Raw genomic sequence first — 23,070 nt, forward strand, 5'->3', positions numbered from 1 at the left:
AGATGAATCAGAAACTTGATAAGAGAGGCAAAGAGATAGCTTACTTGTTTCAAATCACAAGCACTGAAATCTCTTATAAGAACCATATAATATATTAAATTTGTCTTTTGCATTGAATTGCATGTGGAAGTGAGAACTTATTTCTAGGAAGCAAAAGTGAGAACTAAATATGGTTAGGTTTTTAAAAAATATATATCCTATAAAGGATTTTTAAATTTATATTCTAAAGAGGATTGTGTCCAGGTTTTTATCTATCTACAGTGTATAATGGACCAAACTGTCTATGGAGTGCAAAAATAAGGAAGAAATTAGCTAAATTTACCTGTGCTATGATACTGAAAAATCAAATGGGTACTTCTCTAACATGAAAAAGTAGTATGGAAGCCACCAGCTTTGAAACAATGGTACTGTTTATTGGTCTACCTACCATGTTATATTGACTAAAGAGGCTGAGGAGAGATAGGAAAAAAATACTCTTTTCCTGCAAATTTAGTGGGTATTTCCAAAAATAACAGGCCTACATCATTTTACTTCTTTTTCCCTCTCTATATGTTTGTTCACTAATCTTGTATTTGAGTCTTTGTGTGAACCCATCTATAGAACAGATAATATTGCCTTTTCTTTGGACTTCATTCCTGTGTTTCAGGTGGGCCAGCCATGAGAGGGTACCTTGTGGCCATATTCCTGAGTGCTGTCTTTCTCTATTATGTGCTGCATTGTATATTATGGGGAACAAACATCTACTGGTAAGTTTCGTTTTGGCTCTTTATTATTTTTTTTAAGGAATTTATTTATTTGAGAAAGAGAGAGAGAGCGGGATGGGAGGAGGGACAGAGGGAGAGAACCTCAAGCAGACTCTGCGCTCAGCACTGAGAGTGACTCAGGGCTCAATCTCACAGCCCTGAGATCATGACCTGAGTTGAAACCAAGAGTCAGACGCTTAACTGACTGAGCCACCCAGGCACCCTATCATTTTTGCTCTTTAAAAATAATTCCCAAACTAGTCTTTCGCAGAGACACACAAATGATCCTAGAGAGACCTATAAAACAAACAAAAAACCACCTCTTTAACATTTTGAGCCTTTTCTAGCTTTCCATTATCAATTGGGGTTTTACCATTCTGATAGCTTCCATGTTGTACTCTAACAGTTTAAAACTGATAAAATAGCATCTTCTTTTTATTGACTTTTCAGTGAAGCAGTGATGTTGATTGTCTTTGGGACAATCATATAATATTTCCTTTCCTTGAATTGATGGCGTCATTCTTGGACTCAGTTGTACTTGACTGTTGAGCCTAAAATGCTTGGATAAGAGATTGCTGATTAAAGTATAGACTCTCTTTGTTTAAAAATATTTGGTGAATGATGATAGATGTACATTATGAAACCATGTTGACTTAAAATGTCACATAAAACTTTGAAGAGGCACCGGTAGTTTTATTGCAGAGAAAACTTATAAGCTTTTTATCCTTTTCCCTATTGCCAGTCCTTTGGCTAGGAATAAAGTTTTGATGACCCTTAAATCCTGAGTAGATGGTAGTATATGATACCAAAATAAATCACATGATAATTTCCTGTCTTAAACTATCAGTACTCTTTGCCAGTTTTTCAATAGGAAATCCTAGATCACGTCTCTGGGTTTTGTTTTGGTTTTTTTTATCCTACTAGATAAAAAATATTGATGCTTCTGAGTTTATTTCACCACTGGTTGATTGAAAAATTATTGTAATACTCTTCATGGAAGGAAGTTAGGCAAATGGTCACTGGGAAAACCCAATGCCAGGTGGGTAGGTTTGGACCTAAGTTTCTAGGCTTTGGACTTAAATAATGAGCTAGAGGACTTAGAAGTTTGATTACACACTACACGAGGGTTATACCATGGGGATCTCTCCTTCTGTCTTTGCTGCGTCCTATCTCTGTACCACACTTAGTAACGGAAGACAAGAACAGAAGAGAAAGCAAGGAGTTTACTAGATTGCTACTTCCCTACAAATCCTGTTGTGTGTCACAAGGGAAATGATAAGGAAGACAATGTAAAGAATCTGAATTCTACACAGTCTTTTGTCATCAGGCTTTGATGAATGTTTATGACACTCCTAAGCTAACACACCACTCTAGTCATATGGAGTACCGTGGGAAATTACCTCGGGTGGGTTTTGTGCTGTGAACTTAATTGCTTAAGAATTATTTAAGACAGATAACTTTTTAAAGCCACTCAAAGCTTGTCTTCTCAATATCCTAAAAGGTTTTCTGTTTGAATAACCTTAGAAACCAAGAAATGTATCTTACACTTCATTTTGTCCTCTGAATATAATTTGGTTTTTATGGTCTAATATACTGGTCCACCACATTTATGTACCTTCCATACCTATAAATCAAGGTATTCTTGCCATTTGTGGTACTCACAGAAGGTGTTTCTCTGATAAGGACTTCACTAGCTTTGTCGTTTAGAAACCTAGCAGTTCCAACTATGGGGATTTTTTAACAAAACATTGAAAATTGAGACCAATACTTTTAGTTTGAGTCCTGTGATTATATAAGAAAATGGATTAGTTTTTTAAGATGAGTTCCTCATATCATTGATCATTAACATGTTCTTCTGTTAAGCAGTTATGAAGCTGGTTAAATTTGGATCCTGTCACCCTGTCCCCTTCGCTTATTCTTGTTTTCGTGCTTTGTCTTGTTTCACAATACCCTTTTAAATTGTGGAGACAAGCACTCCATTCAGGAGACCCAGAAGGGCCTAACCTGTGCCAAGAATAGAGGAGAGTTCCATAGGACTCTGAATAGTGTGATTTGTGGAGGCCAGATCACAAGGCTGCATCTGCAGGTCTGTGTTTCTGTGGTAGGTGTCCCCAGATGTGTCATGGAGGACCGAGATAGCCATGTGCACGGGCGTGTGTTGGGTTCCTCAGGCTCTGGGTGGGCGGGGGCGGCGGGGGGGGTACTTCTAAAAAGTCAGCCTGCTTGGGGCCTCCACAGTGTGGTAATCCTAGCCCTTCCTGAAGGCTCTTTGTTCACTGCTTGTTGAATTACTTCTGGGTTGCTTGTCACCTCAGCCTTTCTCACTCTCTTGCCTTGTATCCATGCATCCTCAAACCCATGCAAGGTCCTGTCCTCCCTCCAGAGCTTCTGTGAGAGCTGTTAATTCCATGCCTGGGAAGTCTCTGGGTGGTGGCACTGAGCTGATTCCCAGGGCATTCGCTTTCCTTTGGGCGGGCTGCCTGGTTCTGGTTTCTGACTGACCCTATTTTTGTCTCATAGGGTACCACCTGCGGAAATGAAACGGAGAAATAAGATCCAGCCTTGTTTATCGAAGCCAGCTTTTGCCTCTCTCCTGAGGTAAAAATCTAAAAGAAATTGTGACATACAAAATGTTCAAAATGTGTTTGTAATCATATCTCACACCTGTTCAGTTTTTTTCCCATATGAATCTTAGCAGTAGAATGACACTCCTAAGCTAACACATCACTCTGTATTTAAGGAAGAGCTTGAATATCCTGTCTCTTTTTGTGCTTTTAGTCAGAGTTCTGCATATATTTTTATTTATTTATTTATTTATTTATTTAATTTTATTTTTTTTAATATATATTTTTTAAAGATTTTTATTTATTTATTTGAGAGAGAGAGAATGAGAGAGAGCAAGCACATGAGAGGGGGGAGGGTCAGAGGGAGAAGCAGACTCCCCGCTGAGCAGGGAGCCCGATGCGGGACTCGATCCAGGGACTCCAGGATCATGACCTGAGCCGAAGGCAGTCGCTTAACCAACTGAGCCACCCAGGCTCCCTTCTGCATATATTTTTAGCAAAGGCATTGAAGAAGTCCATCAGACCAGTATTCTTTTTACACAGGTGAGATTAGAGAGGCCGAGTTGTGTTTGATTATAAAAAAGTGAACTATTCTTCAGGGTTTTACTACCCCCCCTTTGTTGTTTCCATGTTATTTTTCACCCTTACTATTTTGTGGCTGTTTGTCCCTTGCCTCTAGGTTAAACTTTATGATGAGACCTTTTTCCTGACTTGGAGGGACTTTCAGTGAAATACTTGGAATGTAAATAATGATCTTTACTTGGTTGTCAGGACTTGTAGAATAGCCACAAATATTCTTTTCCTCCGTCACCTCAACTTTGACAGATTGCTGGTCAAAGTGCTTCTAGAGAAATAGAAATAAATGACAGTCTGGTCATTTTAATTGTGTAAAACAGGTACAGGCTTTTCAATATTTTACCCATTTGGGATCAGAAATGTCTGTTTTCTTTTAATTATGTTACTGTACCTTTTCATTACTGGTTCTTAACCTCTTGGGGCTGTAGATTCCTTTAAAATCAACTCTCTAGGAAACTGCAGGTACATAAAACATTTCTGCATATGATCACAGGTATGCATGACTACTTGTAGTCTTTCCATAGGGGTGTGTCCAGTTAGGACCACTGCAAAACTAGTGGTTTTAAACTTGTTTGACCATGACCCATAGTAAGAAATACACTTTACTTTGGAACCCAGTCTACACCGGGGATAAATACGTTTTACCTTGGAACCCAACATGTATAAATAAGGCTGGACCCTCGAGACTGCTATCACACTCACAACTAAGTCTGGGGCACAGATCCTGTGTCAAGCAGGAAGGGCTCATCCTCACCTGTTCTTAGTCTGAATATGGTGTGAGTTCTAACTCCGCTCTGAAAACGTTAAGCTCATGGGACTTGCCCCAGGTTAGTGGCTCCTGAGTGGCAAAGCCAGAAGGAAACTGAAGCTATGTCACCCCATCCCACGGCTGTTTATTTCCTCTTTGTCATGCAGCCCCTGAAGCCCCAGGGCACTGTGATCTGCACCTGCAGTTTTTAGACTAAGGGCAGCGCTGCTAGGACTGGAAAAGTGGAGCCAAGTGTGGGGGATGAAGTATGGACTAGTTTGACTTGTTCCTTCTTTTTAATTAAAAAAACTTTGTTTTCTACGTCATACTGGTTCCGTGAAGAAGTAACATGGAGTTGAAATTCATTCAATCATTTATTAACCATATGTAGCCTGCTTACTCCATGCTGGGTGCTAAAAGTGAGGAGAGGTGGGGAATGGAAGCACATCCCACCCTCCTCAAACTGGCTCTCTTGTCCGTGAGAGTACCTGAGTGGGGTTAGCAGGGCAGGACAGAGCAGATGATAGGAAGACAGTGCCCACAGTTCTTGTTCTTGAGAAAGTCTTAATGATATCAGAAAAGAGTTTAATCCTCGGCGCGTCGAATTTTTGTTATATTTTTATTTTCACAGCTGACACAACTTTGTACACACGGTATTTTTAAATTTGAGAGTGGCTTAGCATCCATGCTTTTATTTTCCCTTACTGCCTCCTTTGTCTCTTCCTGCAGATGGCTAACATGTTATCACTTGGTGTTGGTTTGTTTTAAATTTTGATCCCCCCTCGTTAGCCCCTGAAGCTGTGACGTAATTTTGGTTCCACAACCTGGAAAGTGTTTACGTTCTGGTTGTGTAGTTGCATTGCATATCCCATTCTATATAATACTTAAATACTGTTTCAGGTGATTTTTAAAGAATTAAAAAAACAATTACATGTTCATGTAGTGATTTTTAAAGAATTAAAAAAACAATTACACGTTCATATAGTCAGTATATCAAGATGTGTACTCTACTGCAGTTAATTTCAGCTGTGATTTTAGAAGGCTGCAGATATGGTAGGCATTTGGGGAAATCACTCTTCTTCCTTTTCCCACAGGTTTCATCAGTTTCACCCTTTTCTGTGTGCAGCTGATTTTAAAAAGATTGCTTCCTTGTATGGTAGCGATAAGTTTGATTTGCCCTATGGGATAAGAACATCAGGTCAGTAATGTTATCCTTTACCTAACCCTATTAATGTGAATGGTGTTTGATGTGAACCACATGTTTATATAATTTTCGGGCCTTTTAATCCTTATGTGTCATAATGATTCCTAAAGAAAATGATTTGGAGATGGGATGAAGGAAGTTAAATTTCAATATAGAAATCCCTACTCCTTTTTGAGGCAGTGTAGAATTTAAGAATAAAATGGTAGATTTTTTGTTTTTATTGAGAAACTGCTTTTTTACTTTGGTTTAGCCATGGTATTATTCATGCGTTCTGATGCCTTAGTTTATTCCAAGTAGAATTAGCAAGATACCCTGTGGGTTGGGTTAACGTCCTCCCCAGCTCCCCTTTTCGCCTCTTTACCTCTGAGTTTTATTTTATTTCATCAATTTAAGACCTAGCTCCTTGATCAACCTTTTAACCAGCAGGTATTTCACTATTGCCAAATTGAGAGAGAATCACTCTATCTACTAATGACAGAATAGTCTTCTCTTTGCTTATTGACACATGAACTGGCTTTATGTAGCTTTACGTTGTAGTTTTGGGAGAGACCCTGAAAGCCCAGGAGGTGATAAGCTTACAGTTTTCTTAGTTAGATTTTGCATATTCAACTGATCCTGTTTTGTGCTTGTGTATTGTATGTATGTGTGTGTATATGTTTTAAAAACATATTGCAGAGAATTTGATAATACATCTAAATTTACCGAAAATTGGTTTTTAGACTAATGTCAGTTTGAAAGGCTATATTCTCTACTAATGTCATCTGATGTTGATATTTTGGGGGTTACTTTTTTATGATTGTTTTCAGATTAAGCATCTTTTTTTTTTCTCTTTTCTGGAGTTTTTGTAAAGTGTCCTTGGAGTGTGCCTATTGAGTGGTGCTGGCTAATTGCAGTTGTATCATTAATTTTCACCATGGAATAAATCCATGGGGCTGTACCAGTTTGAAATGGGTTTGGGGGAGGGAAGGGGGCAGATGGCTTACTATGTACCTAAGAAGCCATGATTCCTTTTATTTATAATATTCCATTTGTTTTCTAGCGGAATATTTTCGACTTGCTCTTTCAAAACTGCAGAGTTGTGATCTCTTTGACGAGTTTGACAAGTGAGTTTATTTCCTTGCTTTTGTTTGACTTTGAGTTTGAGCTAATGGGGTTCAAAGTGTGCACCCCAATTTAAAATGTCTTCATTCAAGAAAATTCCTTAGTATTTGTGTATAACCAAAACCTCTAGTAGTTATTTCTATGATACTTCATATAAACTACAAAATTAATTCAGAAGCTGCGTAACTGGTTGCCTTAAAAGTCTGCAGAGAGCCTTATGATGAGCAATGCTAGTTCTGGGTCAAGACACTGTAATCCACATTCCTCTTTTCTAAATTGTTGGTACTGAAGAATTAATTCATAGCTTCTGTTAATCAGCTCACAGCCCCCTCCATGGGCTGTTTCCTGTACCTCCCATGTACCTTTTTAACAGGAGGATCCTTTCTGTTTCACTTGAATACTGGATTTCAGAAGGAGCTCTCTTCCTCTTATTCAGAATTATACTGGAGGGAAGCAAACAGCTTGTTTAGATAATACGTTTTCTGACTACAAAAGGTCATTTAGTTTGTAGGATATTCTGGTGTCAAGTTAGCCCCGTAGGCATGAAATTGCTAAAGATAGACTTCTTAGCAGGTATACTTACTTTTACAGAGGTAGACTTTCTTCACAAATGTTTAAGCTACATTTTAGGATTTGGCCAGTGGTCCAGGGGAATGGCACAGGTAGTCTGCAGATGTCAGGCTTCCATTAAAAACGAAAATGACAGAATTTTCCCTCTTGCTCAAGAGAATAGGGGTGCTATTAAGCGGAAACATAAGTGAGGGTAGTAGAGGTGTGAAAATGGAGATAGGATTTACAGAACAGAGCTGGCAGAACAGTGCTAGATTTTATCTGAATTTATCTCCTTTTTCTCTGGGATTATCAGAGGGTGGATTATTTAATAAATGTTGCTCATTTCAGCTGGTACTTACTTGTTATAATTTAAAACTATGCCATCAACTTAATTTCAATTTTTGATTGCATATCAACAGTAACCACATATATTCTTTTCTAACCTAAAATTTTATAGCTCTAATTGGTAGAATATTGTTTTGTGCAGACCTTTGGCATATGAGCATTATATCATGCTTTCTAATTTTTACCACCACCCTGCAAAATATCCCTGATAATCCTTTTTTTTTTTTTTTTTTTTAATGGAGGAACTGGAACTAGGCACACATATGTAGTTTGCTACAGTCAGCAAATGCTAGAGCCAGGATGTGAACCTAGAGAGTTCCATCCAGTGCCTGGATGTTTGACTTAAGAGTAATTATCTACAAGATCCCTGTCCCTTTAAATGGGAGCTACTGTTAGGATTCTTGCGGGGGGTGGGGTGGGGTGTGTGACTGGAAGTTTCATTCTTTCCTGGTTTTTATCTTAGAACTAGATTGTACTGTATAGAGTTGCTTTCAGAAGCCCTTCTCCCCCAGGTGTTCATCATCTGTGTGTGCCTCATCCAGGCTCTTCCCTCTGTTCCTGCTGACTTGGTCTTGCTGCTCCCCACCCTTTCCTCCTTTGTCACTGAGCATGCCCCCCACTCCCACCCTCAACCCGTGTCAGGCTCTGAGCATCACCCGTATTAGAGGGAAGGTTGGTGTGGGTGGTGAGGAGGGATTAAAGATCTTGCTGATTACACAGGAGTCCTTGAGTCTGAAGTTGTCAAGAGACTGAAATAGAATAAAATATACAGTCAGAGACTTTTCAGGTACAGAGTGAATGGAAAATGTCCTTGTAGGATCCCCACAGAGTACGCACAGGGATGCGCTCAGATACTCAGTCAGCATTGCTGAATTGCTGGTTTGATGGTGCAAACCTGTTTCCTAGGGACTTGAGAAAGAGTATTTCAAAAGTAGGTAAGAATATATTTATGACACTATTACGTTCCATTTGCATATTAACTTTTGGGGTGGGTTCACGTGTAATAATAAATTATACCTATATTTTAAGTAAGTCATTCTACATTTGTCTGGAAGCCACTGTACAACACAAAGACAGTAACAGACCAGTCTGTGCCTGAAAAGTGTATTTTAAATAAACTCCGGAAGGGCAGAATATGCTAACCTTATTGTTGCCTCTGAGTCAACTCACTTTGTCACCTACGTGACCTTAAACATCTCCCATTTCTCCTCTCCACCTGGGAAAAATGCTCTAGAAGAAACAGGTCTGAGAACAGTCTCTTTCTAGCACAGAGGGGATCGACCAGCCCAGCCGTGGTTTGTGGTTTCGGGAGCTGGCCCCAGGAGGAAGCCTCGTGGGCACTGGCTGCTCACTCTTTGTCATGGGTCTGTAGGTTGGGGGAGCAGGGAGCTGAGCAGGAGAGGGGGTAGCTCAGCCGTTCCAGTCCCTTCCCCTGTGGACTGCTCTCTTCACTGATTTTATTCTCTCTCTATCCTCTTTGTCCCTTCCAGAAAGGTTCAGACATTTTGTCATTGTTTCAAATCCGAATCCTTTACAGTTCTACCAGATGCAAGTCCTAGTTTTGTTCAGTTTCATTCCTTAGCTTGTGTGATGCCCTCTGTTGGGACAGATTCCACTATGAATGGGAAAGCTCTAACTATCAGATGCATTTACAAGATAGAAAGCTTCCTCTTTCTCACAGGTGTCACATAAATGAAGTCTGCAGGGTAACATTCCAGGGCCAGTCTGCTAGCAATGATTAGCAGGGACCTGGGCTGTTCTATTGTGAGTCTGCCATTTCTATATACATAGCTTCCTCCTTAATATCCAGTGTGATGGCTGGACTTCCACCAATCTCAGCTGTATTCTGGCCAGTAAGGAGGAGCAAAGGGAAGGCCATGTCCGTATCCATTAAGACTTGCCTCCTGCTTTAAGGACGTTGCCCAGAAATCACATATAATACTCTATTACATCCAGGGATGTGCTGGAGCCAGTTGGCACCAACTTGAGAGCTGTAGTTCTTTCCAGTTCCATGTTCAGTGCCATCAAGGTAGAAACTTGAAATTAGCCATTTGGGGAGTATTTATGCCATGGAAATTGGCAACACTGCAAACCAGGGCTTCTCCTATCACCTCTTTTTCTCCCAGAGAGAACTGGTGGTTAACATTTGCTAGCAACCACTGATTGTATCCCATTGGCTAGGGATATAATCACAAGGCCATACCTAGCTGGAAGGTGGGCTAGAAATATAGCCTTAAAGAAAAAAAAAAAAAAAGTAGTCTTTATTAAAAGTGGCTGTGTGCCCACACTAAAAAAGTCCTATTTTAAGGGACTTTATTGAGGGGCAACTGGTCTCTGTGCCTGGTAAATATTTAGGATTCTGAAGTCAGTTATATAACTATACCAACATAGCTGAGTGCTTAAGGAAGTCAACTGTGGTTTGTCTCTTGGAGAATTGATCACTGTGAAAGCTGTTGAAACATATTGTGTTGTAGATCATTTCGAAGTGGCATTTCTTTTTTTTTTAATTTTTAAATTTTATTTTTTTTATGAAGCGACATTTTTTTTAAGATTTTATTTATGGGGCGCCTGGGTGGCTCAGTCGTTAAGTGTCTGCCTTCGGCTCAGGTCATGATCCCGGGGTCCTGGGATCGAGTCCCGCATCGGGCTCCCTGCTCTGCGGGGAGCCTGCTTCTCCCTCTCCCACTCCCCCTGCTTGTGTTCCCTCTCTCGCTATGTCTCTCTCTGTCAAATAAATAAATAAAATCTTTAAAAAAGAAAAAAGATTTTATTTATTTTAGAGCATGTGCAAGTGGGGGGAGGGGCAGAGGGAGAGGGAGAGAGAGAATCTCAAGCAGACTCCATGCTGAGTGTGGAGCCCGACGTGGGGCTTGATTCCATGACCCTAAGATCATGACCTGAGCTGAAATCAAGAGTCAGCTGCTTAACTGACTGAGCCACCCAGGCGCCCCATGAAGAGACATTTCTTATGAAGGACTTGTTATATATGCCATATTGGTGGGTAATGTTAGTAAAGTAACTCTGAGGCAGAGGGAACCTTTTCCTAAAGCTAATACCATGAAGTAGTTGGGCGGGAAATAAACAAGGAAGGGAACAGGAGTGTGTGTGTTTGGCCATGACGCTTGTGTGCAAGACCCCTTGAGCTAAACCATTCCAGGCTGGCTCTTTGCTCTGCCTCCACCCATCGCTAACCACTGCCCCCTCGCCACCAAAACACAAAACAAACAAACAGACTCACCTGTTCTTTTTCTAAGTTTTTGGTCACCTAGTAATTATAATAATTTGCTTCCCTTTGTATACTCATATCTGTTAGAAAAATATTTGCATTATAGAAAATTGCCTTTCCCCCTAATTTTGTGACAGAGATTCTCTGTTCTCTGTGAAAGGAGGATACCATGCAATGGGACATGTGTATTACTCTATTTTTTTTTTATTTCTCTTTTTATTTTTAGTGTAAATCTTGGACTTTTTCCTTTGTTTGTTTGAGTTTCTCTCCCGAGCAGTGGCCCAGCAGGTGGGAGTGGGGTAAACCCTGGGGTGCTGTGCTGTTTTGTAAAGAGTCCCGATTACCTAAGCTTACCTCCTCTTGCTGTGTTGTGTGGCCTGAGAGCCAGACTCTAAAGCAAAGTGGTGAATCTGAGAGATGGTCAGAGGCAGGAAGGGTGGAGATCTAGTCCAATTCCCTCATTTAAAAGGTGAGAGAACCGACGTCCGGAGAAGTTATATGGAATGTGATATGGAGGTCTGCAGACTTCTGTTCTCAGTACCTCCTTCCACATTTGAACAAGCAAAGAGAAGACAAGCAAGACCCCACAACTGAATGTCTTGAACTGAGCATCATCTGAAGATAGGGGCAAGAGAATTCTGGAATTGTGAATTCTTTTGGACATGTTCTTTAGGATTTCCAGGCCATCTTGTGCATTATTTAATATAGCTTATGCCTTTATCCTTAACCTCAAACCATTTTTAGCCAGATGAACTTTAATACTCTAGCAGGGTTAAACCAAAACATCTCCAGGGTACATGTGTAAGTTCATTGAAAACACATATATATTAAATAGGGCTTTTTTTCTCTTAAAGATACATGATCTCTGAAGAATCTTCTCTGAATAGATACTATAGGAAAACACATTTTTCTTTGCTGTCTCTTACCTGAAGATCAAGCATAGTAAAAGTGCCTCTGATTCTGGCTCTGAGCCAGCAGATCCCAAGTGTGGCAAAGAGAAAAAATCTCAAATGTTGACAAATCACTTTTTTCAACTGAGGTGAAATTTACATAAAAACGAACCATTTTAAAGTGAAGAATTCAGTGGCATTTAGTACATTCACGAAGTTATGCAACCACCACTTCTAGCTAGTTTCAAAAAGGCAAACCATTTTTTTTTAAAGCAATTAGAGCAACCCTTTCCATGTTTTTTTTCATGTTCCTCCTTTTATGGAAATACTCAGCTGGGCTCTCAGGTCAGGACTTTGGCAGCAGAGGAGTGATGGTAAACCAGCCAGGGAAGGAGAGCTTGAGAGACAGGGTTTTGAGGGTGGCAGGGGGAGGGAGGTGGAGAGAGGGGTAAGGAAGTAGTCAGGCAACATTTAAATAGATGGTGAAAAAAAGGCATTAACTGCTTTGTGTTCTTGGGCAAGTTCCCAGGCTTCTGAACCTTAAGTGTCACGGGAAAGAGAGGAACCGAAGGACCTCCATATGCACATGAAGCCGAGGGTGGTTTTAATTGTTAATCATTAAGTCGGTGTAACCAGTGCACAGTTGTTAAGTCAGTGTAAGCCTGGTCGAGGGGAACGGGGTAAAGAGTACCCAGGACTTCTTAGTACGGGTTTTGCAACTTCGTGTGACTCTAGAATTATTTTGAAGTAGAAAGCCCACACTGAAACCTACGACCACCGAACTTCTTCTATGTGAATGTTCCTAGGAGCATTATTCCGAAAAGCCCTGAAGTGGAAACAACCCAAATGTCCAGCTGCTGAATGGATAAATTAAATGTGTATCCATACAAAGGAATATTACTCAGTCATAAAAAGGAATGGGGTACTGATTCATGCCACAATGTGGATGAATCTTGAAAACGCTATGCTCTTGGGGCGCCTGGGTGGCTCAGTCGTTAAGCGTCTGCCTTCGGCTCAGGTCATGGTCCCGGGGTCCTGGGATCGAGCCCCGCATCGGGCTCCCTGCTCAGCGGGAAGCCTGCTTCTCCCTCTCCCACTCCCCCTGCTTGTGTTCCCTCTCTCTCTGTGTCTCTCTCTGTCAAATAAATAAATAAAATCTTTAAAAAAAAAAAAAAAAGAAAAAAGAAAATGCTATGCTCAACAAAAGAAGCCAGTCATGAAATCCCACAGACAAATATTATTATATACGAGAGAACACCGTACCGTGTACGACTACCGCATGATGCCTTCTGTATGAAAGGGCCAGAATCGATAGAGCTATAGAGACAGAAGGTAGATTTGTGGTTGCGGGGGTGGGGAAGGGAAAAGGAGAGAGAGTGCTGTTGGCTGTGGGGTCAGAATTACGTAGTGGGGATTGCTGCACAGCTTTGTGAATATGCAAAAGCCTACTGAATTTTATTTAAAAGGATGAATTTTAAGACTTGTGAATGATATTGCAATTAAAAAAATAAAATGCTTCTTTATTTTATTTTATTTTTACTAGAGAGAGGTGGGGGGAGAGAGGGAGAGGGAGAGAGAATCTTTAGCAGCTTCCAAGCCCAGCATGTGTGCCCACAGATGTGGGGCTCGATCTCAAAACCCTGAGATCATGACCTGAGCTGAAATCAAGAGTCGGACACTTAACCGACTGAGCCACCCAGGCACCCCCAAAAATAAAATGCTTTTTAAAAAAGAGGTGGGGTGTTTGAGGTGACCTCTGGGTTCCTTTTTAGCCTCTGTGGCACTTTGTTTGGAAGGCACCATGAAGCCATGCCTAAAACCAATGGTTCGGAGTGGCAACTCCGGTTCTCTTGTCTTCTTTTCTGTGTGTTGCTGCTGTGGATTTCTTAGGACTCGGGTTCCTCTCTTTATTCTCCAAAGCACAGTTCACATGAGGTGGCCATGTTTGACACACTTCACTAACAGCTGAGGATATTTAAGGAAATTGCATCACAGAAAAGCGATACTTATATGTGCCATGTTATAAGGCCCTTTCTGGGTGTCCATGTAGCTCCTGAGTACCGGTCTGCACCGAGGTCCCCAGAATGCTGCCATCTCCTTAGTGGGAACACATTCTCCCTTGACCAGAGCAGCAGAATCCCTGAATCACAAACTCTTAGCTCCCACTCAAATGCATGAACCAGCTCTCCACCCCCAACTGCCACCATTGCCTTCTGAAAGCCTGCCAGATTCTGTGAAGAATGCTTGAGTCCTGCATTGATGGTTATAGAGTAACCATACATAAATATCTTATCTAATTGAAACCCCTGTGCTAAGTCCATTGCCTGCTAAATAGACAGGGATTTGTGACAACTGCCTCGTTGTTCACCCAGGCAGGATCCATTATATCAGCAGAGCTGGGTCAGACTGGCAACCAGCCAGGGCGGAAACATGGCCTTAGACAACCTAAAAATAAAAAGATTTGGACTTTAGTAGTTGTTTATGAAAAAGAGTCCAGGCTCTAAAAGGATCTCAGTGTCTGCATCACTAGCCCGGGCATCCCGCTATTTTTGGCCAGGAGGAGAACTTTCGAACCATGTTCTTGCTGGGGGTGAAATCTTTTCTGGAGCATCTAATAGACTTCTCTGATATCTTTCTGCCGAAGGTGGGGTCATGGGGCCACCTCCAGACCAACTATTAGGCTTATGAAAGCAGGGCTCTGCGAGCAGGCACACAGGGTAATGCGTGTTGGGAAAAGGGCTAGTGGGATCTGCATGGATTGTTACACTGAAGATGGAGTGATAGAGTTTAATGTGTGTGATACTGCTGAAGGGAAAAGTGAATGTCAGAAAGCATTCAGAAGACAGGTCACAGGTCCTTTGAAATGGGCGATTCGTGTTTACTTTCTCCGCATTGATGGTGTTGATGTTTACCTCTGCATAAGGTAGTCAGTCTTCTGGGTTTTCCTGGCTTGTTGAGAAGCCTGCCTTTCATGTGGGGGAAATGTAATCTCTCACCATGACTGTTTCAGCACTTTTCCAGATTTTCCATTAACAGGTTCAGGCACTCTGTAATGATTTTGTTTTCTGGGTGAGCAGTTTGGGGCATGTGCATTTCCCTACCTGTTTCTGGGGTGGGGGAAGGAAGAACAGATACCTCCTTTTCCAGACAAAATAGGAGAGAAAACAATCACCACCCTTAATGTAACAATCAAACCGATTTCTGAAGTGTACAGCCTGTGAATCAGGAGGTTTTAGATTGGAGAGTACAGTAATATAAATGAGACTATTCTTGCCCTCTAGGGACTCACAGTTGTCTGTAACTATTCGTGCATGCAAGTGGCATTAATTAAATATGGTGAAGTTATACAGTCACCCAAAGGACCCTGGAAGTTACTGTTTTACACCTCAGGGTGCAAGGGAAGCCAGGAGCCCAGACAAGGTGGATGAAGCCAAGGAGATAATGACTCAAATTTCTGGTAATATGTGGGTCCCTGCTGGGGAGAGCGTTGTGAGGTGTGTGGTTCAGACTGCAAAGCTGTACCAGTGCGTGTTTCCCGGACTCATGGGGGCATTGTGAGTACTACCGCTAGATGAGATACTATTGCCAAAGAGTAGTCCTAGCAATGCCCCTAAAAGAGTTTCTAGTATTATATATGATCCTCAGAAAAATGTGTGGGTCTTTGCAATATCCCTTACCAGGAGGAGAAGTGAAATTCACTGACAAGATTTCTCTTCAGAGGTATTGGTGAACTTTTTCTATGACAAAGGGCCTGCCCTCCAGCTGCCCCCTACAAAGCTAACAGAGAAGAAAATAGTGAAATTTCTAAAAATGTGGTGACCCTTCAGCTGTAAAGTGTCTTTAGAATTGGAGTCCCCTTGAGTGAGGCAGTATCTAAGATTTCTTTCCATTTTCCCCAAGTCCTTGAACCTCCTGGGACAATGAACAGGAAGAGGCTGTAGAGCTTGCATACATACAAGGAACGACCTTCTCTCTGTGGCTGATCCTCGGGGCTCTTGTAGTAAAGATCTGCCTCTAAACCTCAACTCCCTTTTCCCTTAACCGGAAGGCTTGGTAGGATCTGTGAGAGAGAGGTCCAGGACCTTGAGCCTGAGTGGGGACCAGGAGTGTGACCTATTCGTATGACAGATGATTGCTTCTCTTATCACAATACTCTCTCGGCCACATGTGATCTGGGGCTTGATGACCAGCTGTAATCTAGTCTGATAAAAATAACACTGAGGGGAAGCTTCTGCAAGCATGAAGGTTCAGCCTATGGGTTTATTGCTGAGCAGTGATTATGGAACTGGTTGTGTCTGGGAGTGAGCTGAGTTACCTCTTTCTGGGTCATCTTCAGAGATGAGGCTTGTGGGTATGGGGTCCTTTGTTGGGGCTCCAGGTTAGAAACTCTGGAGACACAGTGGTGGTGTGAGTTCCTATCTAGCCTGGTATGTTTGATGATGTTGGTCAGGCAGCCTGGTGTCACGCTGGATATCCCAGGCCAGGACAGACACTGTAGCCCCTAGGGCCCCTGGGAACAGGAAGTGGCCTCCAGTCATAAGGGAGGAGGTTAATCTGGTGCCATAATGATGGTTATTTCTCCCCCAGCTCCATGCAGGTTCAGTAGGAACAGAGCTGTTATTCTGATCCTCCATTCCCAGCCACTCCCTCCCCAGTGCCCACAGCCTTGCTCCTCGGGGAGATGGAGCCAGCTTCAGGAGGTTGAGCCTCTGATTTGCATTAAACTGACCCCAAGGTTCTGGAAGGAAGAGTCAAACAAGCTATGCGGATGAGACCTGCCATTGTTAGAGAGTATTCATAAGATGTGTCTGGTGACAACATACCCAGAGAGGGAAGGGTTTGGAATGTGTTCGCCAGTGTTCCCATCTTCTCCGTGCCACCTGGTCACAGAGGTCACAGAGCAGAGCATCACTGAGAAAGTTGCCTTCGTGGAATTTAGAGCATATTGTGATCTGTCCATGATAGGAGTTTTGGGGGTTACATCATCAAGCAGTGCCTGGACAATGTCCCCCCAACCCAGTCTCTGACACCTGTGACACTCTGGATCTTCTTATTTTTGTAACAAGGTAGACACTGATTTTGACATGACTTGTTAAGTGGGGAGCTTATTAAAATGTGTAAAATGTGTAAAAAAGTGTTTTCCAGTATTAAAAACTTACCAAATAGGTGAGCTAAACAAATTCTAATGAGGAAAGGTCAACTTATGCTTCTATGCATACAATGTGTATATTGTCTCTTCTTAACCTGACAGGGCCAATGCTTGGCTCTTTTTAATTATTCCTGTATTCTTACATTCCCTACGATTATTTGTTTATTTATTTAAGTAATCTCTACACCCAATGTGGGGCTTGAACTCATGGCCTGAAGTCAAGAGCCACATGCTCTTCCAATTGGGCCAACCAGGCGCCCCTCTAAGTTTACATGTTCTACAGTATTTGTGCGATTTTGCTACTCATTAATTTCCTAAGAGCCTTAAGGTCTAGAGTTCATCTGGTCTGCTTTATTTCATGGTTTTTAGAGAAACGGTTTTTTTCTTTATACTTTCATGTCATGAAGGCCTTGGAAGGACAGTCTCAACAGTCTTCCCCTCTGTAGTCTTGTCCCCTAAAGGAGAAGGATGTGATCTGTATTGTCATTTTTCAAGGCCTGCCCGGGAGGCGGTGAGAGCCTGGAGATAGATAGGCCAGGTTGGGTTTGCTGAGAGCTGATGGTACAGAGTGCATGATTCTAGGCTGATCCCAGCCAGCAACAGGAAGTCCCACTTCATCATCTACTTGAAAGCTCTCTGCTAGGAACACAGCATGAACTTTTAGTTTATATTGGTTAAGCTCCAAGAAACAGTACATGTTGGGGGAACTGAAGTGCTCGTGGGCAGGTCCAGGAAAGATACACCTTCCCTACCAGATTCCAAACTGTCTCCACATCAATAAAATGCAGCAATGACCCAGAGCTACAATCAGGATTCTCAGGGAGTGAGAAACACTGGGAAAAAATGTATAGCTATGTCATGTAAACACACTTGTATCAATATTAACATGCAGAATTGTAGGCCAAGTGGTGTTTTTGTCCTTCAAGGGTCTGGATGCAAATCCTGATTCTGCTTCTTGGGAGTATGACTTTGAAATGTTAACCAACACTTCTCTGAACACCTTCTTCATTTGTAAAATGGAAATACCAGGCTTACCTATCTCAGCAGATGGTTATGAGAATCAAATGAAGGAATGTGTATGGACTCATAAGCACCTGTTAGTTGCTAACAATCATATACTTCGTATGGAATGCTATTTCTTGAATCCTGTATCTTTCTAATATATCCCTAGACCAGTAAGTCAACCGTTGGTTCTTTTTCTACTTGTGCAACAAGTGAAATTTGGCACTGGGTTCTGGAAAGTATGAACAAATTCTTGGAATCACCCAGTTATGTGAAAGATGTCTCAACCTCTCACTTGTCTGTTTGCCCAACAGTGTGCCATGTAAAAAGTGCGTGGTGGTTGGTAATGGAGGAGTTTTGAAGAATAAGACATTAGGAGAAAAAATTGACTCCTATGATGTAATAATAAGGTAAATATATTTCCTATTTGCTAACCTGGAATTGTTTCAAAGGAATATGATTTTCTATTTTAGTATGACTGTGTTTAAAAGGAAGATGAGTTGCTTAGATATATTTAAGTACATTAACACAGCCGGTCTCTCAGTCGTTGACTAGAGTAGGCCTAAATTTTCAGGTCATTCACTTAGCAAATATTTGTGAAGTCTCCTTAATATGCCAGGCACAGTTCCAGCTCCAGGGCATATAGCAGTGAATGAGAATAAGCTCCCCGTGGAGCTTACATTGTGATGAAGGGAAGAAAACAGTAATTAAATAAATAAGGAAATACAATAATAAATGCCATACAAACAGTTAAAACATATGTGACAGCCAGTGATTGAATAGCTACTTTAGAATGGATGACCACTTTGAGGAGAAGACTTCTAAGACAGACCTACGTGACCATTATAGTACCAGCCATGTGAAGACTAGGGAAGAGCAATCCAGGCAGAAAGAATGTTTAGTGCAGGTCCTGGGGAGGACATGATCCTGGGTTTGAGAAGAGTAGCAAGAAAACCGGTGAGGGAGTCGGGCAGCAGGCTCAGGGAGAGTGGTACAGTCGGAAGCCAAAGAGGAAAGCAAGGGGTAGGTTGTATAGGACTGTGTAAACTGAGATTAGAACTGGGATTTTACTTTAAGTACAACAGGAAACTTCTGAAGATTTTTAAGCGAGAGAACAATCTGATCTGGCTATGTTTTTAAAATACCTTGGCTGTGGCATGGACAATGGGATATGAGGGACAAGGGTAGAAATAAAGAGGCCAGTCAGGTGGCTATATTCAGGCAGATGGTGGTGGCTTGGAACAGGATTGTCATGACAGAGAAGGACGTAAGTGGATAGACTGAGACATGTTTTAGAGGTAAGGTTATCAGGATTTGTTGATGTGTTAGGTGTGAGGAGAGATGGGAATAAAGGAACCACATACCTCCTCCTGGGTTTTCAGCTTGAGAGATTGCCTGGATAGAGGTACCAATATTGAGCTGGGGGAAGACTAGGTAGGAAGATGTTTAGAGGAGAATCAAGATTTCTGTGGGAACATGTTAGATTTGAGATGCTTACTAGATTTGCAATGGTAAGTCAAGTAGGCATTTGGTTAAACAGGTTAAAGGCTTGATGGTAAACAACCTGTAAGCTATGTTTAAACCATGGTCTGGGCAAGATTTCCCAGGGAGAAACACAGAAGAGGGCTTAGGACCGAGTCTTGAGATACTCTATACTTGGAGGTTGAGCAAAAAAGAAAAAAAAAAGAGTAAAAGAGATGGAAGAGGATCCACCAGTGAGGTAGGAAGTGTTTTAAAGGAGAGGAGAAGGGGTCACCCATGACCAGCTGGTGAGAGGTCATGCAAGATAAGGACAGAGTTCACCACTGGACTGGCAACCTGAAGCTCACTCACACTCTTGACAAAAGCAGACTTGGAGACATGCTATGGGGAATGGCCCAACCAGAGTGGTTTGAGGAGAGAATGACAGGTGAGAAAGTGAGAGAGCAGTGTAGGCAATGCTCTTGAGAAGTTTTGCTGTGGAGTTGAGAAATGAGATGGTAGCTGGAGATAGTTATGGAACCAAAGGAGGCTGTTTTGTTTTTTGTTTTGTTCCTTTGATAAAGAGAGGAGATTCTAGAGCATGTTGGTAAACTGATGGAAATGAACAAAGAGATTGGTGTGGTAGCAAGATGGGATGGGCTTCCAGAGTGCAAGTGTGGTTGGTCCTCTGTAATGGAAAGGAAAACTGGGATTGTAGTTATGGTTACCAAGAGTCCCACAGATGGAGTGGAGGGAAAATGAGGACATTTCTAGCTCTGTTTTCTCATTGAAAGGTTGAAGTAAGGTCATCCTGTGTTGTGTGTGTTGGGAATGGCTATGAATAGTCTTTTCAAGAGTGGGGCAGTGCGTTAGGATGACCTGGCAGTCTTTGGGGGTTTTGCTGGGTTACAAGCTGCCAAGAGCTTCTGCATAGTGAGGTCACCTTATTTTCTGTTCACTATCCATTTTGAGGAAGCTGTGAAATTTTATCCACATGACAATTTTTGAAACACAAATTTCCTTACCTATAGTTGTCTAAACATTTGATCATCCAGCACCACAGCAAACCCTTGTGGGAGAATGCCACGGGTACAACATTTATGAAAGTCACTGCAAGTGTTAAGACTGTCTTAGGTTACATGGAGTCAGTAGCAAAGGGTGAAACAGTATTTATCCTCCCAGGGGGACACTGTTTTGGAAACAAAGCATTCCTTTTAATAGCATGCCTTCATAGTGTATGCGTAAATAGTGCATGTCTAACTTTGGCACTGAGCATACGCAAACCCAATGGTAGATCCTTTGTGGTTCTTTAGTTCACTCTAGCAATAACATTTATTTGGTTGTGCATGGGTATAATACGGCAATTTTATATTATCACTTTATTACAGAGCTCAACAATTTTGATGGGTCTTCAGATCACCTTCAGAGTGATTCTTGTTTCTCAGTCCATGTGCTACATGACTGTGTAAACTTGGGCAAGTAACTTTCTCTCTCTGGACTGCAGGGCCTTTATCCAAGGGGTTTTCTCTGGATGTCCTCCAAGGTCTCTCTTAACTCTAGTAGTCTTTGGTTCTATGTTCTAATTTTGTTTTATTGAGTCTTCGATTTTCCTGGAGGTAGGACTGAATTATCAGTGGCCCCACAATTAATGTTCAAATCCAGATGAACATTTCTGCCTTTGATCAAGCAGCCGTTTCATGAAAGGGAATTATTTCCTTGGCTGTTATGCATTTAAAAAAAAAAAAAAAATCCGTTGCCCTGTAGCTTTACGCACTGGGCCCGTGGCCGCAGCTGTCTGTCCTGCTCTGAAAGCTCTGAAACTTGGGATGGAATTGGCTCATACTACACTTGGTCTACATATTTTGTGTGTTTTACTCCCCACAGAATGAATAATGGTCCTGTTTTAGGACATGAAGAGGAAGTTGGGAGAAGGACAACCTTCCGACTTTTTTATCCAGAATCTGTTTTTTCAGATCCCAATCACAATGATCCTAATACTACGGCGGTTCTCACTGCTTTTAAGCCGCTTGATTTAAAGTGGCTGTGGGAACTGCTGACGGGTGGCAAAATAGTAAGTTGGCAACATTGATCTGCCTTCTGACTACCTTCAGTTTTTTTTTATTAAAAAAATTTTCATTTTTTTCGTTAAAAAAAAGACAACCACAATGTTCTATTTTCTGTTTTTTTTTTTTTTTTTTTTTTTTTTTTTTAAATTTCAGAACACTAACGGTTTTTGGAAGAAACCAGCCTTAAACTTGGTCTACAAACCTTATCAAATCAGAATATTAGATCCTTTCATTATCAGAATGGCAGCTTATGAACTGCTTCACTTCCCAAAAGTATTTCCCAAAAATCAGGTACGTATTTTTCTTTGCACAGTTCCAAACTAAAGATCTGGCTAGGGTAGGGTGGAGAGATCCTAAGTTTCTCAGAAAGGATGAGAACCATGACTCACAAGGTGGCTTCTGAAGGCCACATCCGAGGTAGTGAAATCAGGTATCTGTGGGTATTATGTTTATGTTTTTCAGATTCCAAGGAAGGAAGGAACCTTAGGTGGAGTGTTTTTTTCTGCCCTTGTGGAGCCCTTCTGGGGTCTCCTCCTGCATGCCCCAGCGACTCATTTCTCATAACCTCGTCTTCAGTGTTCTGCGATGAGGAGGGGGCGGCGGGGTGGGGGCGCGGCTGGGCAGTCTCTGCTCAGAGCAGCCAGATGGCCTCTGGACAAGCGCATGGCTACTGAGGCTAAAAAGAACTGTCTCAAGCACTCTGATAAAAATATCACAGGAAAGCCGGGGGAAAGGTGAGGAAAGGCAGGGTAGTTCAGAAATATTTCTAAGGTCATAGAGGAGATATTGCTGAAACTCCAAATTTTTTAATTAAAAGGAGTCTCACTGACTTTGACTCTAGTAGCCCTTTTGTTTACATTCCCTAGAAGACAGTATCCTCTGGACCCCGTGGCACGGATCGGTTTTTCATTTGAAGCTTGAGAAACTGTGTGACATTAAGAGCTCAGCTGAAATGAGGTTTCCCTTTTTAGTAATCAGGGAAAATCCAACGAAATAAACACACATCATGTGTCTGTTTTTTTTGGTCTGATAAAAAAGTTCTAAACTTTAGAATAATTAGATTCTAATGCTTATAATGAAACAACTTAGAATATATATATCAAATGTGTATATATATATATATATATTTTCTGCCATTTCCCCCTCTTCATTTAGCTATTCCCCTATTTATAGACCTTTCTGTTTGTATCCAGCTTTTTTCCTCTCTAAATTACCTAGAAATGCATGTGATTGATTATAGGGCTTTTCAGCCCACTTGTATGATTTCTGTAGGATAGACTCCTAGAAGAGGAATTCCCAAGTCAAAAAGCATAAATGTTTTAAATTTAAGCCTTATTTCTTAGTAATTTTGAGAGGAAAGGCCAACTTCTTAGTAATTCCTTAGTAATTTTGAGGGGAAAAAAGAGCTTCTGAATGTTGAATTTATTTCCTAAGTGAGGTAAG

At 41.5% G+C, this 23,070-nt stretch overlaps 1 protein-coding gene across 1 annotated transcript in view; it reads left to right on the plus strand.

The window, feature by feature from the left end:
• The first annotated feature begins 654 nt into the window (after nt 1-654).
• Nucleotides 655-23,070, plus strand: part of ST3GAL6 (ST3 beta-galactoside alpha-2,3-sialyltransferase 6) — a 29,449-nt gene continuing 7,033 nt past the window's right edge. Inside the window, exons 1-7 of the mRNA XM_021687957.2 lie at nt 655-746; nt 3,264-3,341; nt 5,726-5,829; nt 6,875-6,938; nt 18,415-18,510; nt 21,446-21,632; nt 21,781-21,918. Of these exons, the coding sequence (XP_021543632.1) occupies nt 658-746; nt 3,264-3,341; nt 5,726-5,829; nt 6,875-6,938; nt 18,415-18,510; nt 21,446-21,632; nt 21,781-21,918 (756 nt within the window). The 5' untranslated portion in view covers nt 655-657. The remainder of the gene's footprint in view (nt 747-3,263; nt 3,342-5,725; nt 5,830-6,874; nt 6,939-18,414; nt 18,511-21,445; nt 21,633-21,780; nt 21,919-23,070) is intronic.

This window comes from Neomonachus schauinslandi, chromosome 1 (assembly GCF_002201575.2).
Source record: "Neomonachus schauinslandi chromosome 1, ASM220157v2, whole genome shotgun sequence".
NCBI classification, from domain to species: domain Eukaryota; kingdom Metazoa; phylum Chordata; class Mammalia; order Carnivora; family Phocidae; genus Neomonachus; species Neomonachus schauinslandi.